This window comes from Callorhinchus milii, unplaced genomic scaffold (assembly GCF_018977255.1).
Source record: "Callorhinchus milii isolate IMCB2004 unplaced genomic scaffold, IMCB_Cmil_1.0 Scaffold5, whole genome shotgun sequence".
Lineage (NCBI taxonomy): Eukaryota > Metazoa > Chordata > Chondrichthyes > Chimaeriformes > Callorhinchidae > Callorhinchus > Callorhinchus milii.
In genome coordinates, this window is record NW_024704746.1 from 62,070,194 (window position 1) to 62,090,851 (window position 20,658).

General features: G+C 38.7%; 1 protein-coding gene across 8 annotated transcripts in view; it reads right to left on the reverse strand.

Annotated features, from left to right (window-relative positions):
- Positions 1-2,200: 2,200 nt before the first annotated feature.
- The window catches only part of phtf1 (putative homeodomain transcription factor 1), a 57,025-nt gene continuing 38,567 nt past the window's right edge, over positions 2,201-20,658 (reverse strand). For all 8 annotated transcript variants that reach the window (XM_007890908.2, XM_007890907.2, XM_042335078.1 and 5 more), the window contains 9 exons: positions 18,126-18,338; positions 16,098-16,226; positions 14,933-15,205; positions 12,555-12,686; positions 8,249-8,335; positions 7,762-7,917; positions 7,312-7,407; positions 5,506-5,631; positions 2,201-3,097 (listed from right to left, as the gene is read on the reverse strand). In XM_007890908.2, coding sequence (XP_007889099.1) covers positions 3,077-3,097; positions 5,506-5,631; positions 7,312-7,407; positions 7,762-7,917; positions 8,249-8,335; positions 12,555-12,686; positions 14,933-15,205; positions 16,098-16,226; positions 18,126-18,338 — 1,233 coding nt within the window. In that variant the 3' untranslated portion in view covers positions 2,201-3,076. The remainder of the gene's footprint in view (positions 3,098-5,505; positions 5,632-7,311; positions 7,408-7,761; positions 7,918-8,248; positions 8,336-12,554; positions 12,687-14,932; positions 15,206-16,097; positions 16,227-18,125; positions 18,339-20,658) is intronic.

The window sequence follows — 20,658 nt, forward strand, 5'->3', positions numbered from 1 at the left end:
CAATAGACATGCGGAATCAACGGTTTTCTAGTAATAAGTAACTATAATCTTTCAAAGGGCATTTCGTTTCTGCTTGCCTTTCAGTCTTTGCTAATGAATTGTCGGCCTGGTTCAGTTGGTAGCGCTCTTGCCTCGGAGTCAGAACGCCGACAACAAGATTACATTTGTATAGCGCCTTTCACGTCGGGAGGACGTCCCAAGGCGCTGGACAGAGTACAGCATTGCAGACCCGAGCTGGGGTTGGGGTGGAAGGGAGGGGAGGGGAAGGGGGGTGGCCGATGGTATGGTCGAAGAGGAGGGTTTTGAGGCGGGACTTGAAAGAGGCTATGGAGGGGGCGAGGCGGAGAGGTTGGGGGATGGAAATCCAGAGATTGGGGGCAGAGTGGCTGAAGGCTCTCCCGCCAATGGTGGGACGGGTTGGAACTGTGAGCGATGTGTGTTCAAGCACCATGTCATTATTTTTAGCTCATATTCTAGGCTGACATTCCAGTGCAATGCTGACGAAATGTTGCATTGTCAGAGGTGCTTCAGAAGAGACATTAAACCAAGGTTCCATCTACCTGTTCAAGTGGACATTAAAGATCCTACAGCACTATTCACAAAAAGGGAGTTTCTATTGCTGTCCTTCGATCCTCTATCTAAAAATTGATTAATGGGTGTTTGTGGGACATTGCTATTGCAATTTGGCTGCCACATTTGATAAAATACACAGTCACGACACTTTAAGAGATGCTTCGAAGACATGATAAAGCACTATATCAAAGGCAAGGATTATTACTACAGAACCTCACATTCCAGTCCCCAGTGGAGAGCAAATTCAGAAAAGCTGCACTTAAGACTCAGTCAATTCAAACTAAACATATTTATTGGAAGCTGCACAAGAATGGCCTGGGGAACACACACACATACTCTCTGTCTATGTCACTGTGATAAAGTGCTTGCTCCTTCCCTCAGCATCTCCCTCTGAGTAAGGCAACTCAGTTTACAACAAAGTTACATTTGTATAGCGCCTTACACTTCGGGAGACGTCCCAAGGTGCTTGACAGTCAGTGTTTCAGACCTGAGCTGGGGATCAGGATCGGAGAGGGTGGAGGGCAGGGGGTGGGGGGGGAAGGAGGGTTATCGAAGGCAGTCAAAGAGGAGAGTTTTGAGATGGGTTTTCAAGGAGGTAAGGGAGGGGTTGAGGTGGAGGGACTGTGGGATAGAGTTTCAGAGGGTGAGGGCAGAGTGGCTGACGGCCTACCCGCCAATGGTGGGACGGGCGAGGCGGGGCATGTGAAGCAGACCGGAGCCCGCTGAGCAGAGAGAGCGCGCAGGTTGGTAGGGGGTTAGGAGGTCACAGAGATAGGAGGGAGCAAGACCATGGAGGGCTTTGAAGGTGAGGACCAGGATCTTGAACTGCATCCTCTGTGTAATGGGAAGCCAATGGAGTCGGGCAAGGATGGGGCTGATAGGGTCATGGAGCCTGGTGTGGGAGAGGACACGGGCTGCAGAGTTCTGGATGATCAGTTTATGAAGAACTGTGGGCAGAAACCCGCCTTTCATTGCTGTGTTCAACAATTTATTTCCTCGTTCCCTCGTGTCCTGTCCAACAAACCTCCAGAATAATTGGGCATTCACCTCATGGCTGTTTGCAGCGCCGAGCTGTGAATAAACTCAATGCTAGTTTTACCTACAAAATAGTCACTTGCATATTGCATTTTATAATTAATTGCCAAACACTTTTAAGCCATTTGGCTACGTGTCAAATTGATATATGTCAAATGCTATATCAAAAGCAAGGATTTTTAAGCAGGACATTTTTTTTCACAAATGTTACTATGCATTACAATCCACATCATGAACCTTATTAATAATAATGTGATAATAATTATTGCATTTGATATAGCAGCTTATCATGTCTTTGAGACATCACAAAGCACTTCACATACTGCATATACTGTAAAATGAAGTCACGGTGCATTTCGTGGGCAAAACGTGGCAGCCAATTGCGCACAACAATGTCCTACAAACAGTTTGGGATTGAGTGACCAAATGATTATTATTTTGTAACTATGAAACATTACACTAAAGAGCAATTGATGAGTCTGTATTAACCTTTCAGTCCTAAAATCTAAAATGAAGGAACAGTTTACAAAATATGAAAATGGAGTCAAAAAAGCTCATTTTCAGATATTAATAAGAACAAACTTACACTTTATCAGCCACAGTATGTTTATTTCTTTAAAAGCAAATACCATTTATACTGGTGTTGGTAAGAAACCCTGATGTCAGTTTATTTTAAACAATTGTAGGTACCCATAATCAGTACTGAATTGTTGGTTGCTACACAAAATGATCCAACATATTACCACTGTAATTTATCTCCAGCGTAAAACGTGAACAGTTTAATAATATACTGGAAACAGGTTGTAGGTGAAAATATATCCCAAGGCATACAATGAAAAGAAATGTACCATTGTCACTTCAGTTTTAGGTGACAATCTCAAACAAATCGTTAAAGCTGTAATAATACATTCTTTTATCCATCAAAATGCACTTCGGTCATTATTAAACATACCGCTCTATAATCTACATTTAAAAAAACACAAATAAAAACAGGTCACTAGTGATCTCGCTACATTTTGCCTCGTACTAAAAAAAGTCACATTAGAAAGTGCACCCTGTGTGTATGCACAGCAATAACTGTGCTGACAGTCCATTTGAATAAATACACTTCTCGCTAGTTTTAAAGTTGCATCTATCAAAACACCTTTCACAATGGCAGGCATAAAGCTTTATTGCTCTAAATAGAATATACAAACGAAAGGGGTTTCTTCACCTGCTTTTATATATCCTTCCTTACTGAAATTTGACCAAAGTAATACTTGTAAATCAAAATAGTTTGATAACTAAAATGAGAAAAATGTGAAACATGAAATAGATAAAATAATATAAATTGCACACTTTGAAGATGTAAGCATTTCAATACGTCATAAATTAGCCAACTGCAGTGTCGGATGTCTGCTGTCAGCAGCTGCTCCCCTGTAGATTGGATCTCAAATCCAGCTGATCCATTTTGATTGTTTGCTGCTCATCAGGATTTTATTTTCCAGAGCTGTAATTGTTTTTTTTAAAAAAAATCATTAACCATTTCACAACACGAGTCATTTTTGCAATTCATCGGTGCACAAACCAGATTTGTCTTTTCAGCAAAAAGATGATGCACATGTTAAACAGTCGAGAATCACAGGTAGTGAAACACAGAGCTCTAAAGGGTTTCAAAAGGCAACTAAACAAATTCCTGCAAATAAAAAGAACTCAAGATATATTAGGATGATGCGAGGTGTATTGAAGGCATCTTTCGGACGTTGGATGGAGCATGCCTAAAATGTACCATTTTAACAACAGTTAAAGGACAAGTTTGTTAAGGACAAGCTTGTTACCATTCATTCGAAGTGTAAAAAAAGCCTGAACAATGAATATGTCCGCTCCCTCCCCACCCCATTACTGATATAATAATAATCATCCTTGCATTGATATAGCGTCTTCGAGACGTCTCAAAGCACTTCACAGAATATACTGCATACTGTATAATTTGTGGACGAATCTTTTGTGGGCGATATGTCATAATATGAAGTTCAACTGTATTACATCTCTCCTGTTGTATAATTTTCTCCTGTGCTTATTGGTGCAAATGCATCCTTTCAGAATAAACTAGAAAAGGAGAGGTGGATTGTTAATCATGGCTTACATTTCTTTTCTGAATACAGAGTCCTCACATAGCCTCCAAATCTTTTAATATGGCATCACTGCCTACTCACGAAATTGGATAGGCCAGAAGTAAATGTGCAGCGCTTATTGAATTTCTTCTTCCCCTGGATCTGAACCCAATGAGATTACCTGGTGTGACTGCATAATTAGAAGCTCATAGTGATTTACACCAAAGCAAATATTGAGATTCAATTTCAACTATAAAACACTCACTGACTGCACTTTACAATGGAAGTGTTTTGGGACGTCCTTCCAATGTGAAAGGCGCTGTAACAAATGTGAGGATTATTATTATAATTAAATATTCCTTAAACAAATGAAATCTGGCCCAGGTGAGGCTGATTTGAGGAAATGGCAGCCGGCTTCAACAACAAACAACAAAATTACATTTGTAAAGTGCCTTTCACGTTAGGAGGACGTTTCAATCAACCTTATGGGTAAAACTGATTTGGGATCATTATTGAATTTTTGGTTGAAGACGATCCTGGAATTGGAGGAAGTTCTTTCAAATTATTTATAAATTCCCAAGACAACAGTCAATGAATTAAAAATGATAATATGTGCAAGAAATATCGGGCATCTCATCATTAGACGCTAATGCCACGTACGGTTCAGTGAGGATCCCAAGCACCAACAGCAACTTTAAAGTAACTGAAAATGGGGTTTTAAAAAAAAGTCATGATTCTTTTAATGGATCTTCTCCATCTCTGATGAGGGTCTGTGCAGGAAGGAGTGCAATAAAGCACATTGCTGGCCTGTCAGAGATGGTCTGTAAACTCAGCATAACTCTGTCAGACAAAAAAAACTTAGCTGGCAATCACACCTCACAACAGCGGGTGCACAGCTGCTGTCCTGAGTGTTAACACATTTAGTGTTGTCTCCGCGGTGGATATCATCACCACCTCATTTATATTGCATTCTGCTGCCAAAGGCAAGGCTGCAATAAACAGAAACAGCATATTCAGCGCTATAGAATAATTCTATCAACTGAGATCGGTTCCAGTTAGAGAGTCAGCTTTGCATTTAAGCAATGCTCCATTAGAGTGAGTATGTTTACCCAAGTAATGAGCCACAATCAAATCCTAATGAGCATAACTTATTTTATCACTCATTTTCTGATCAGATAATCCCACTCAAGTACTATGAAAAGTAATTTAAAATTTAAAAAACAAATTTGCACTTTTTAAAAAGTTTTGTGTTTAAAAAAACACGTCAATATAGATCATTTCTCCCCTTTCCATGCACTTATTTTTCCTTCTCCTCTGGTTTCCCAGGATCGTGCACCAAACCAAAGATCAAAGGAGTAAAGAGACAACCTCTTCCAGGCTTTGCACTGTTAAATCAGTCAAAATCCAGCTGCGATTGGAAACAAATTTCCTTCCACTGGTTTTGACCATCTGCAAATTCATCAACACATGGGATTACTTTACGCACATTATATGGTCAATGAACCATATCGGAATGATCTTGATTAATAAAAAAACCTGCATATTCTGAAACAGTAACCTATTTATTCTGAGAAAAGTGTCATATTTCAAACAAAATCCATCCTCCTGACGTGAAAGGCGGTTTATAAACGCAATTTGTTGTTGGTGTTAATTGCAGGGCCCGGACTAAGACAAACAGCACCTGATACTAAAATGTTATTTCATTACATAGCTAATAAATATGTTGCTTGCAGCAAGTAAATTCAGTGATGATAATTGGGTGGCTGCATTATTCTTCTTGCACACACCCGTACATGACACTTACCTTTAAATTGAAGCCTAGCAGGTCACTGATAACTCCAGACACCGCAGAAAGGATCACAACCTGGGTGATGTTGTACAGCAATGGATTCATGGTCAGTCCATATAATCTAAAAGGGGCATCCAACTCCTAAAGACAAAACGTGTTCCCAATGTTACCAAAGCCATTTTTAAATACTTATCAATACTACAATGTAAAATCCTGCAGCAATAAATAAAAAGTACACGAAAAAATTGTTAATATTTTGGTGTTTATAAATTATGTTTATTCCGAGATACTATTTATAAAGATTTACAAAGAATGTGCAGCACGGAAAATTCTCCTATTTGATTTATGACTGGTCTCATAAATCAAATAGGAGAATTTTCCGTGCTGCACATTCTTTGTAAATCTTTCTAAATAGGGTTAAAAATAGTGTTAAAAATGAATAGTCTGGAGTTTCCATTACGGCTCAGTGAATTCACACCCCTTTAATCCCTGGTTTGCTCTGAGCTATCTGATCTCAGCCAAAACAGCACTTGAAGAGCTACAACTGGTCTCAACAGCCTTGGGTTAGGGATGGGGAAACACAGAGTGGGTTCCTCCTCCTGATTGCTGTCTAACAATCCTACCTGGAGGTGCATCCAGCTATTTTAGGCAACAACGGGACTAAGTTTATCTCTGACACTTCCAATAGTGTAGTACCCTGCCAAAACTCACAATCAAAGTATCGACTTGTATAATGTTGACTTGATCCAGGTACCAAAGGGCACCCGTAACAATAATGCATTAGAAGTAAAAAGACTTCAGGAGGGGCGAAGAGAAAGAATATTGAGGTTAAAGCAAGAATGTTAAGTTTTTTAAGAAAATATTTCTTAGTCAGGACATTTTTCTATGTGCATACAAAATGAAAAAAAATCCTCTGAATAAGCCGATCCTAACAAACTCAAAACACTAACCAATCTATTCATCCATTGGGTATTTAGCTTCAACTTTTCAAGAGCTGTTTATTTCCAACAATGTTCCAACATTATTGTTGTAGTTTTACACATATTGGGATCATTTTCTGTTCGTGACTGAATCAGCAACACAGTACAGACAACGTGACTCCTTTCATTCCTAGGTCTTCACAGGCACTGTAAAATATTCCCATCCGTATGACCAAACTGAATAATTCTCAAAAAAATCCCTCCACCAAAATTTTACACGTGGAATCTTTTATCGCGTGGATAAAATAATTTGAAATTTGGCACCATCGTGTGGCTAAAGCTCTGTACTGCAGCTCTAACAACATTCGTTGATCCAAGAGAAATCCTTCCCGAATAACAATCCTGTCTCCCTGTTACAGGCTTCAGCTGTTTCTTAAATGAACCCAGCGTCCTGGCCTCAAACATCCATATTGGTAACATGTTGATTGCCCTCCGTGTAAAGAAATAATTTTAGTCTGTCCTACACAGTTTTTCATACCCTTTAAACTAGGGTGGCCACATGTCCCTGATTTCCAGGGACAGTCCCTGGATGAGGTATTGTGTCCCCAATCAAATTTGCCCGGTCTTGAGTTCAGCAACAAACTGAGAAAGAACAATAACATTTTGAAACAGGTGCACTCATCAGAGAAACACAGCCATTAATCCGACAAGCTTCTCCAGTACTGCCAGCAACAGTAATTGTGGCAAGTTCAATTATTTTTATATGTGTCCCCAGATTTGGTATCACCCTACCTTAAAATCTTGCTGTGAATGCGGAAGAATTTGCTCAGGATTTACTAACACAAAAGTCAATACGTAGGCAGATATTGTGATATTGCGATTACTTTATATTATTGCTTACCTTCAGCAACTTTGTTGCAAGCTTCAAAACATTGTTCACTAAGTTCAGCTCTTCTTTCTTATTAGGTTTCTTTTCCATCTTTAAGTATAAATTAATCTAGGAGAAAAGATCACATAATAATAATAATCCTTGTATTTGATACAGATCCACATATTAATGCAGAATATACTGACAAATTAATTCAGGCTATAATAGTAACTGTCATCTTTATAATCAAGATCGAAATTGAAATCTACATTAACAATAAACACAGCAGAGCAATGAATCCACTGAAACTAGATTTAGTAGTTCTGTTCCTTGTACAAACGTTACATTAAAAACAAGCCTTGCATTCGCTATATCAAATGCAAGTATTATTATTATAAGACAGATAGTGCACAAAATATAGAAAGCAATGATTCACATCCGATTTGATATTTTACTAGCAATAATTATGAAGACGCTTATTACCTGCTCAGTCAGTAAAATCGAGGTATTGCTGTACTTGTTATTTGTTTCAGATCCCAGCATTACAAATCTCAACAGGTACAGTGTCAATGAAATACACCATATCACTAGTTCCCAATTATAGTGGAAATCGAGAAAGGTCTCATGGATATGAAGCAACTAGAAAAAAATTGAAATAAGTTTAGACAAGTAGCTGATTTTATTTCTACTCATATATTAAGGCCAGATTATTTGGCCTTCGTGTTTTATATTCTTTAAACTCCAAGAGGACAAATCTAAAATGGGAGGGTAAGTTATACAGGGTGACCAAAAAGTCATGATACCATTACAATGTCTAATAAGTCTTAAAGAAATGAGGATATTTTTAGTGTTTAGATAATAGGGTAGTTATCACAGCCTTTTTGGCCACTCTGTATTAGGTGAAATAGGAGAAAACGGATGGGAGAAGTTTGATAACACTGCAAATATTAAGAGATCACAAGATTCTTACCTGGGCACAACAGATAAATACTACAGATAATGTGAGCAGGAACGCAGATGAAACAATCACATCCACGGAACGCTGTGGACCTCGTCTCTGTCAGGACAAATCATAAACAATTACGCATAATTCAATTTTGCTTCAAACAATTATACAAAAACTATTCTTAACTGTTTGATAGAAGTTCGCACAGCAACAAGGAAGTGAAATGTTGGGGATTGTTTTTAATAGTAATATTTTTCCTGGCCAGCACAGGCACAGAACCATGGGCCAAACTATTACGTTACCCAAGTGCCATTCTTCCTATATGAGCCCGTGAAGCGAAAGTGAACATTGGCAGGCTTTTGAATTAGGAGGCAGCAAGTGTCAATCCCGATTCTGTCCATAAACATTAGAATATTAGTACCTTCCAGTAATGGGGCACTGGACATTGTTCAGAAGTTCTAATTGAATTTTCTCTTTTTTCCATGGGCCACAAAAGTCAATTAGCGCACCCCACCTTTGATCTGGTGCTCTCCTCCCCCCCCTTCTCTCTCTCTCTGATAAAAGTCCTAGGAGCAATACTTGGAAGATTTCTCCAGTGGATCATTTAGGAACATAGAAACAGGAGGAGGCCATTCAGCCCTCCGAGCCTGTTCCGCCATTTACTTAGATCATGGCTGATCTGTACATCAACTAATCCTTGCAATTCCAATTTCCCGCTTTCTTCCCATATCCCTTACTACCCTGACCTACCAAAAATCCACCAACCTCACTCTTGAAGGTGTGGATGGATCCAGCATCCACCGCTTTGGGGGAGAGAATACCAGATTTCTACAACCATTTGAGTGAAAAAATGCTTCCTGATTTCATTCTTAAATGGCTTGGTTCTAATTTTAAGACTATGCCCCCTTGTATTGGATTCCCCCACCAGAGGAAATAGCTGCTCTGTATCTACCCTATCAAATCCCTTTATCATCTTAAATACCTCAATCATATCACCCCTCAACCTTCTAAACTCAACAGAATACAATCCAAGTTTACGCAAATAAACAGAGATATTGGGTGGCGTTTACTTTGCTAATCAAAGCAATCTGGGCTACTCCCTCCATCTGTCCATTAAGTTGTTTTTACTATAAGGGAAATAAATGCAAATCACTCCCTTAGCTTTATTCTCAGTTATTTAAGAACACTGCAGTTAAATTAACTTCACCCCCATCCAACCTGAAACTTGGTTACAAATTATTTTTGGGCCGCTGAGTGTCTGACACATGTGGAAAACTTTATATATAAGTATAAGAGAATCCAGTCCCCAGAATACGGGTACATAGCTTGCGAATGAATGCACTCTCTGCCAGGTTTCCGGCCTCTGGCCCAGCTAGGACCACACTATCGATTAGGGTTTGGGCTTGCACGGTTAACAGGAACCGAGTGGGAAGAATCCCTGTCTGCAGTGACTGGTCTGCCCTCGAAGTTCTGATGATGAGCGAGACTGTTTTGTCTATCATCGGCAGTAACACATATGGTGTAGTGCAGCTCTTACTAATGTGGACTCTTACTCTTTGGCACCCTAGTCAAGTAACTATCCTGCTCAGAGTATCTGCAGGCCAGTCAATTATAGGGGGCATTTGTCAACCTGGATCTTGTGCTCATTGGATGTCCACACCACCATGTCCAGCAGAGGTCACTGAATATCAGAAGCAGAACTCTGATTTTTTGCCTCTCCCTTAACCAGGACACCAGGACCAATTTAATAAATATCACCTAGCCGCACATACTCAAGATCAAATCGGAGATTCCCCCAGATGTGTAAGATTGAATACCGTACCATATCGTGCATTTACCCACTAAATGAGCGGGTAAAAAAAAGAACCTTTTTTTAAAATTTGGAAAAAAAATCATACTTTAAATTAAAAAGAGTCTAAAATATAAAAGTAATTTCTACTGGTAAACTGAAAAAACAATTCACTTGCCACAAGGCCAGCAAGACTTATCTCACCGTCCATGTCAAGTGATGTCAGGCCCCTCTACACAGCTCCGTTGCCTATGCGACAGGTGATTTCTTTATTTTATATAATCTGCAGCAGTAGACGGTGTCACTTCTATTCATTGTATTGATCAGTGTTACAAATTTCATAAAAACAAACTGTTGGGTCATTAATTATTCTTTTTCAAAAAGTTTTGTGTCATTACTCAAAATAAGAATCAGCTCAATTTTTTTTTACCTTCATCTGTTTTATGTCGCACTTTCAGCATTGTGAATTCTTCAATGCAAAATTATGCATTGCGTATATTTAATTCTATGCTCATGAAGCGAGACTGTGCGGTTTTATTTATAGTGCTGTGTGCATGTACAAAGGCACTTTGCCAAAGCCCTGGAATCCGGCCAGGACATTAGAACGGTTGCCACTGTCTGTTCTAATAAAACACATTCTGTTTCCAGTAGCTTCAGTGCAGACACAATGACAATACAATTACATAACCAGTCTACACTATCTATTATGGGAAGTTTGCTTAGAATACTATACATTTTGTGGGTCAAACACGGCAGCCAATTGCTCACAGCATTGTCCCACAAACAGCTGCAGATTGAGTCAACAAATTATTATTATTTTATTAGTTAGTTATTCTGAAGGGATTATTATCCCAGAAAAGCGATCCACCAATCGACTAACGCCAACTGACTTTACCTTACTCCACTGCTAGGTAAGCAGAGGCATGTGGAGTAAGGAAACGCCAAAGTTTCGCCTTGCCCAGGAATCAAACCCAGGTCTTCCCGCTTGCGAGGTGAGTGCTCTAACCACTAAACTATAGGACTCCGCATCTGAGTCAAAGTCAATAACCCGGGCACTGTGAAGGCTAGCAATGATATTGAGTGTGGTGTTGACCTGCGCTAGGAGAGTTGGAAGCCAGATGAGCCTGTGGAAATTTTTGGCGGGCGGAATTTTTGTTTCCAATTTCTAGGTTTCAGGCTACATTCGAATTCCAGATACCCTTGTTCCAGTAAGCTGGGGGCTTACTGCAGTCTATTCACTAATGCACAGTATGTGGTATGTATTCTGCTGTGTCCATAATTGTAGTATAACCTTCCTCTTCACATTCGGTTAGCAATATCCCGTAAGGATTTACTAGGACAAAATGCCGATCTTCTCTCCTCCCCTCCCACAGCTCAATGGCAATACAACAACCTCTTCAAATGGTCATTGATCCAATGTACAAATCGCAAACGCTTCCATATTTGGATAACGTGGGTACATGGAAGCCCTGCTGATGAAAACTGTCAGTCATCCAGAAATAACACGTATGCATAATTCTATTAATTCATATTTATGCCTATAACATGGCTCTTTTCTTCCTTCATCATCTGTTCAAGGCAATAACCTGTCCTGGGATATACTCACAACCCTCACGTTATCCAAGTGCTTCTTATGGGAGCAATAGCTAGGAAGATTGCTTAACCACAGGGAATATGCCGGATCAGCCTGACTAAAATCGTATCTAAAAGATGCCATGATCTGATAAAAATAGTAATACAGACTCAAGGGACCGATGGTCCTATTTGTAGATTGTTATATTATCCTTATCAGATGTCATTACCCAAATGAACAGCGCTTTGGGACATCCTCCTGACATGAAAGGCATCATACAAATGTAATTTGTTGATGTTTGTTGAATACTTTGCAATAGGAATCAGTGGATAACAAACGGCCATCCTTGCTTTTACTACAATAGACTGCAAGATACTGGTTGAATGTTAATCCACATTCAATTCTGTTTATATAATGTGATCTATGTTACCTTTAGTGATCACAACCGCACATTTAAGGAAATTTTGTACCGGAGTACACAGCAGTTTCGTTTTCGTGCACATTTTGTTTTGCCCACAAAACATACAGTCAATTCACTTTAAAGTATATTCTGTGAAGCGCTTTTAGATGTCTAGAAGATTTGATAAGGCACTATATCAAATGCAAGGATTATTATTATTATTTGAACAGATGTTCGTAATTTCCGTATAAGAATGTCTGTTAATGAGAGTTATGCACAATGGGAGGCAGGGAAGGTTTCAGAAAGTTTGGTTTTCTTGGGAATTTGAAACTTTGGAGTGGCTCAGTTTCTATCTCGAGTTACACAGTTACACAATTAAGAAATGCATTTAAAAACATTTCGAGACATTTCTCCAAATTCTAATACCACAGATCTGAACAGAATCATCCTCAGTTGACGAGAGAATAAAACACTGCATAAATTAACCCCACTCCAATATAGTTCACCTTCCGTTAAAGAAAAAATACACCAAAGGTGCCTGCACAAAATGAATATCAATTGAACTTACCTTTAGATAGGAACGCAGGGAGAGCCATATTTTTATATTTTGCACCTTCTTTAGACGGAAGTGAGGAACCTCCGATTTTCTAGCTCGTCTTGCTGAAGTTAAATGGCCAAAAAGTTTGGCAAAGAGCAATCTCTGTGAGACACAAAGAAGAAAGCAGTTTGTTTGATTGTTCCTCAAAACATTTGTTAAAACCAAAAACAATATTAAGGAAGAGTAGAATGTCTGGTATTACATCATTGCAGAGAACTGTACATGACATTTAAAGCAAAATGTGGTTTTGCGGAACAGTAGAATGAATCATTCAATTGCTCCTTAAAATAAGTCAAATTGCAAAGTGGGGGTGGGGTGGGGAGAGAGGTTAGTTGAGTGTTGGCACACAATGCTGCAGGAGGTGCCAGAACTTTTTTAGAAAAAGTTCTAAATCGCAGAATTTTTAAATAATCGAATTCCTGCGACATTGTTGTTGGGAAATAGACTGCATCACGTGCCAGAACAGAGTTCTTGCAGGTCAGACGGGTTTATGTTATTCCAGTTAGATATCTTATATTTGAACAACCCCCCTCACCTAGTGTAACATCCTTCCACAACTATGAAAAAGTCTTTAGCACTTCTGATACTGGGTCTCACCAAAACACTACCCCATCTATCTCAAGCAGATGCTAATTGACCTACTGTGCATCTGCAAGATTGTTGAATTTTATTTCAGATTTCCAGTTCTTATTCTAAGGCACTCTTAAGATTTTTTTTTAGGACTGGAGAAAGCAATGGTTTCAGACAGCAGAGAGAGAATGGACGAAAGCCCATCCACTGATGGTGGGGCGGAGAGGGCAGGGGACATGAAGGAGCTGTGCTCACTGAGTGAAGACAACAGCCAGGTTGGTAGGGTGGAAGGGGTTGTGGTGGTAGGGTGAAGCAAGAAAGCGGAGATGAAGAAAGTGAGAACAAGGATCGAAGGATCTTGAATTCCATCCGCTGAGGATGGGGAGCCAATGGAGCAGAGCAAGGATGGGGTAATAGGTTCACGGAGTCTGGTAAAGAGGACTTGGGCTTCAGAGATCTGGATAGTCTGCAGTCTGCTTAGGGAAAAGCTGAGGAGTCCAGTGAGCAGGAAGTTAGCAGTAGTCAAGCCTGGATATGATCAAAGTGTGCATGAGGGTTGTGACAGCCTGAGGAGAGCTAGCGGCAGAAGTGAGCAATGTTACGGAAGTGGCAGAAAGCTGAATGGGTAAGGGCATGGATGTGGGATTTGAAGGACAGTTGGGAGTCAAACGAGTGAACAAGGTTCTGTACCAGCTCCGCGAGGTGCAGTGCCCAACCATGCAGCAGTTGCTAGCTTTGCTAATGATGCACAGAAAAATAAGAAACTCAGGCAATTGCAGCCAGGGGGATAGACCAGGTAGCAGCTTGAATGTGAAGTCGAACAACTGTAACTAGAGTAAGAATCTAAAATTCTTCCAATAACTATATACAAACAGCAGCACGCCAAAACAGTACAGAAACGTGCAAGATTTCTCAAGTCTGAGATGTTTACATCACCCTAATGGTAAATAAATTCTACTGGAGTTAAAAATTAGCAATTTAAGTCTCCACAATACTTCACATCCTGAAACGCATCATTTCATATCCTGGAAACATATGAAATGGAGCCAACTTAATCACACTGTTCACCATTTCCCTCATCCCTGCATGAGCAAATACATTAACACTGGAGTTTAAGAGATGGTGCAAGCTTTATGTTTAAGCAATTTGCCCAAATTAATGAATCGCTAATATGTTCTGTAATTTGCTTGTAGTACCCTTGTTTAATTGAAATGTAATAAGAATTCTTGCACTGTATTAGCAATCCACCTGTAAGTATCATTAATTCGAGGACAAATTTGAACTAATTATTGTGTAGAACAATAAAATGGACTGCTAAAGCCTGCGGTTGAAAAGGTATATCGTTGTCAGAGCAATAGAAAGATCCATAATTTAATCTGACAATTTTAGAGCTGCTTTAATCATTAAACAGTACATAATTAAAAATATGGTAAACATCAACAGCATTACACTACATACTAAATATTTCCCTATTATTCCCCCCCAGCACAATAAGTAGCCTTGTAACTTCTTTCTGCTTTTATGACACAATCTAGGCTCTCTTACCCAGCACTCACGTTTCCTCCCCACCTCAACCGTGTCAAAATAACCCCCTCTTATTCGCCAAACTAACAACCATACCAAATCATACGCCAAGTCAGGAGTGCACAATAAATCAACTGTATATTGAAGTGAGATTAGAAATTAAAGTCGGTGAAAATGTTCCAACTAGATTTGGAAAAAGGTGAGGCCGGAAGAGGTTAAAATAAATGACAATGGTCAAAATAGTCTCTACATACCTGTCTGTATGTTCGCTCAGCTACACACAGCAAAAAGAAGAACATCCAGATGAGGGACACACGTACTACAAAGCCTATTGAGACCATAATAATGACCACTGTATTAATATTTGAACCAATTGCAACAATGAAGAGTTCTGCTGCTGACTGTGAAGCAAGTTGCTCGATATCCATTTGTTGAAAGAGTCTAAACAAAATGGGTGTCATGCCTAGAATCACAGACACCAAGTTCCCAAACAACTGGTAGCCAATCCCTTGTTTGTAGTTGTTGACCTGCAAATGTTTAAGGAAAACATTTAAAATTGAGAAAACAATGTAACAAAAAAAATCTGAATTAGTTTGGACATAGTTTGGCCATTACATCTATGATGGTGCTGGAGCCATCTAATCTAATTCCCTACTTTTTCTTCATATATACATATTATTTTTGCTCAAGGATTCATCCAATTCCTTTTTAAATGCTATTATGGACTCAGCTTCAACAGTCATTTGTGTTTTTTCTAGTAACCCTCACTGTGAAAACATTCCTTCTTAACTCCCCTCTTTTTCTTCTAATGATAATCTTCAATTGATGGCCCCTTGTTCTTTACCCAGTGATTGTAATTATTAAAATTCAGGACAGATAATTCCTTTGTGATGGAGCCAGATTTTAAATAGACCGCAAGTGGAATTTTACTCTCGGTCTTGCTCACGTTAAAATTACACGCATTACTTTGGAGAGTAATTTCTGTGCGATGTTAAAAATAGTTGCCTGGCTTAAATTAAAACTGGAAAACAAACAGAAGGTCTCATGGCAGTATATTTCATGCATTTGGCAATGTGGTGACTATTGTCCACTTTTCTCCCACAAAATATACAATCAATTCACTTTACAGTATATTCTGTGAAGCACTTTGAGAAGTTTCAAAGACGTGATAAGGTGCTATATCAAATGCAAGGATTATGATTATTATTATGGGAAACTTCATCACACTAAGTATTTCCCCCAATTATCTTTTTATATACATTAGTCATTATAGAAAGCCAACACAATATTATCTGAAAGAGGTACTGTACACACGAAAGAAAAGTGAAAAGAGAAAATGTGTACACAAACGAAAGAGGGGCACATGAGTACAACAGAAAGGGCAACTTTGGTGTGATTTGTTTTTGTTTAGTGACTTACTCTGTTCATGATCATGCCACTGATTTCCAGCACAGACATATCAGCTTTCTTACACTCATTGCATTCCCAGACAATTGCGCTTACTCTTTCCAGACTTGTACTGGAACTGTGAAGCCACGGGAAATGGGTCTGAAAGGAGATAGAAGTAGATGTTAACAAAAATATATACTTTTCCCCCTTCAAAGTTCTGATTCATGTTCAATATTCCTTGTGTTCTAACTTATGTTCGATGGCCCTGCAAACTAGCTACTAACTACTTGAAACTAATAATAATAGTAATAATTAATAATAATAAAACTAAGCTTGTTCATATGGACAATAAAGATCCCATAGCACTATTCAAAAAGAAAAGGCGGTTTCTTTATGGAGGGTGTTGAGAAACGCGATGCATACTTGAGTAAAAAGGGAACGCAGGAGTATAGGAGGAGGGATTAAGGAGGGCTGGAGCACTAAATGGAGAGTATAAATACTGGCAAGGTCTAGTTAGATCGAATAATCTGTTTCAATGCTGTACAATAGATGCTATGTAGTTCTATGTGGCACAGGTTCAACAGATATTCATGACTTCCCTCCCTCACTACCCCCTAACTCAGACTGTTAAATTACCCTACTCAAATAACTCATGGAACAGAGATGTAATTCAAGATGGAATTGTCCATTGACCCAGAGAATTGGGCAGCTATCTAGTGGACTATTTGCTTAACAATGTAGAACACCTGAATATTAAATGAGCAGAATCTCCTTAGAGTTAACTCACATTATCTGATTGACTAACTGTGCCCACACGTAATCGCCACACGATTATGGTCCACTGCATCAAGCAGTCAGGCAAATTCAATAATGGTGTACAATTTTGCTATCTAGTCAATTGTTGCTCTGTACTCGGGAGAAATGGATGAACCTGCCAGTTTCCTGGAGCAGTGCATCAGTCATCTCCTTCAAGCAGGTCTATATAGTGGTCTGGCTAATGCTAGCAAATCATCCAACAACAAATGCCAAGGTCATTAGCATATGATCTTGACAGCCATTCGCTGTGCGATTAGAGTCACTGAAGTCCTCTCCAAATATAAAGCCCAACTGTTTAGGATGGCTGAATCACAAGCAAATTCTTCTGTGTTCCTCAGATATACTCAGAGAAAATTCATTTGGAGGCTGATACTAGGCGTTTTGTTAAACCCTTGATTTGAGTCTCCTCTGCTGGCAATTCAGCCTTTCTTTCCTGCTTCTTCTCGGATAAATCTAGTCCACACCCAAATGGTTTAATTTCACACAGATTTGCACTAAAAACAAAGTCTAGATCTGTGTCTGGCCCATATGTGATTTACTATGTAGATTTCAAAAGAGACAAAATGGCGCTCTTTCTAAACCACATTCAAACTCTCATTCTGATAATTATCATAAGTTGTATTTTTGGCCCACTAGCACCAATGATTTACGAGGAATTAAATCCGCGTTGGTGTCAATACGATCAAAATAAAGTTTAATATCACATTTGGTATTTTCTGATCATCATTAAGTCAATTTAAAAAAAAACCCACTGGAGATAGCCTTCTAATACAGTAAAACTCATCTGATCTGTATAAATCATACAATTGCTTGAGTCATACATCTGCCTAAATCCTGTTCAAAAGTTTATATTCTATGCAAGTTTGACATAACTTATACCTTGCATAAGTCATGTTAAACGTATGGCTCCAACTGATACAACTTATGTGAGGTTTACTGTAATTCAAAATCCAGATGTCAGAGAACCACAAAGGCTTTTCCCCTCCCTTCCCCCAAGGAAAATCGAACAGGTTGCCCACATCAGTCAACTAAAGTTTAACTCAATTGCTAGCTCCAAACAGTCCAAACCAAACTTTGAATATACTTTCAACATTGCTTTTAGTAATGTAAAGAATGTACTGATGATCACTTAGTTGATCAACCTTTTACAAAGAAAATATGCAACATAATATATGCTTTTATTCAATACATAAATCACATTTTGATATAAAATTTTAGAAGAAAAAAATTTCTGAAACAAACCGGATGAAAAGGATCATCTCTGTATTCTTTTTTTCCGATGGAGTTCACGTGGATATTCTCTCCCTCAGACTCACTGGTGCAGGAAGAACGACATTCAGCACAGAGTAGGAGGTCCTCCCATAACACGTCCTCTGTTTCCGATTCATGACGTGTGCTCTCAGAATCCTGTCGAGAGCTTCGAGAGCTACAACTAGTCGCAGATTTAGCTGCCTCCTGAAAACAATGCATATAAAACCTGGTTCTTAGAATTGTAAAACTCACTTGTCAGATAATAATAATAATTCTTGCGTTTGACACTTTGTCTTATCATGTTGTTGAAACATCTCAAAGAGCTTCACAAAATATACTGTAACTCTATATATATAATAAATATATAGATAACTAGAACCAGCATGTTAAGCGAGCCCTTATTGCTACCTAACCCTAACATTGGCACTGAGTCATGTAGGCACGTAACACACATATGGTCCGATCGCATCATAAAAAAGCCTGGATTTTCAAATAAAAATGCTGGGTTACTCTATGAGCAACAAACTTGTGTAAGAATCAACTCTTGAACATAGTTGAAAGTGTAGCAGGATGTCCAAAAGAACTCCAGCATTAACTTCCTCATTAAAAACCTATAAAATGTCAATAAAGGCAATACAATGTCAACTTAGACGGAAACTGCACCAGTTAGACAGAATTGATTCAGTAAAGCAATGCATCAAAATTTAAATAATTTTTCTTGGTAGCTAAACTGTATTTCCTACAAAGGGTTGTGGAAAGGTGTGGGCAATTATGATTGAAGTCAACAAAGTTTATAAAGTTAGAAGGAACGTGGAGAGCTGCAGGAAACAAATGAATGATTTAGAACAGGTGGATTCATTTAAAATACCATATAAAAAAGTGGTCTGTAGTGAGTGGAGCAACTGCAATAAAGGTCCTTACATGGCTTGAAAATTGTTCGCTAACTCAGCAATTCTCTGGGCAAATTCACTAGCGCACAATCGGAAATTTTCCTACAAGTTTTACCAAGCGCGTTTTGTAAAAGTTACTCATAAATAAGACAATATCATAGGGATATCCGTTTGTAAAGACTTGCCATGAATATTTAATAATGTATTAATACTTGCATTTGGTATAGCTCCTTTTTACATCGTTGAAATATCTTAAAGCATCACAGGATTTTATTGTTCAGTGCAGTTACTGTATATGAATGCAGCAGCATGATATAGACTGGTTCACTTGGCAGCATATTGCCTCAGTCTGTGGATTCAAGCCTCACGCTGGGACTTTGAGCTCACAGCCTAGGCTGGCACTTCTGTGCACGACTGCATACTGTACAAATCTTCATAACTTATTATTTGTGTTAAAAATGTTCAATGCAGAATTCCACTGTGTTGTAATTATAATAATAATAATAATCCTTGCATTTGATATAGCGCTTTTCACGTCGGGAGGGTAAATAGGGTAAACCCTATTTTAAGGCTTTACATTTCACCCGCACACATTGCCCACCTTGAATGATTTTTCAGTTATTTGTGCCAAAGAAACCACATACTGCATTAACCACATATTGTATTAATAAAAAAACAGTTGCCAAACCTGTTGCTACAAAGGATAGAGAAGCTAGTAATGGGATTGCAGCTTAGCAATTGAATAACACAAATGTCTATCAAGCTCTGTCTCTAAACAACTTACAATAGGATGGGTAAACAGCAATATTTAAATTTCTAAAAAAAACAGTCCCTAGGCAGACTAGAAATGAGTCAGTAAATAGATTTTAATGTCAAAATCCCCAGGATATGCAATTAAAATTTAGTATTCCGATTGCCAAGGAGTTATATAAATATAAAGCTGTAATAGAACCCAGAGGCCAAATCAAAGCAGACCAGCTAAATAATTAATGGCTAGATACCAAAACTCTTAAGGAGAGCCAGATAAAATTAACCAGCAACGGTAGTTTAACAAACCAAGTAAATGATTAAATGCTGCTGTGAGGTGTCTGATATTCTATTGTTACAGAACAGCCTGCAAAAACAGTCTCTACATGTTATAGTAAAATACTATGAAGCTATTTGAGATATCTTCCTGACGTGAAAGGAGTTATCAAATGCAAGGAGTATTTATTATAATGCAACAGAGCCAAAGCTTTAGTATTATCTAAAAGGACCATTAACAGTTAACTATCATAAATTGAATCATTGAATCATAAATTAGCAGAATAATCAGACAGCCAGGTGTCATCCTGGTTCAGTACTCTTGCCTCTGAGTCAGAAGATTGTGGATTCAAGCCTCTGATAGTACTTGAGCTCATAGTGTAGGCTGGCATTCCACTGCAGTGCTCGGGGAGCATTGCACTGTCAGTGGTGCCATCCTTCAGATAAGATTATATCAAGATGCTGTCGATCTATTCAAGTGGTGCATGTGGCACTATTCGAAAAGAGAAGGGAGTTTGTGGGATATTTCGCCCACAAATATACAGTCAATTCACTTTACAGTGTATTCTGTGAAAAGCTTTGAGACATCTGGAAGATGTGAAAAGCACTTT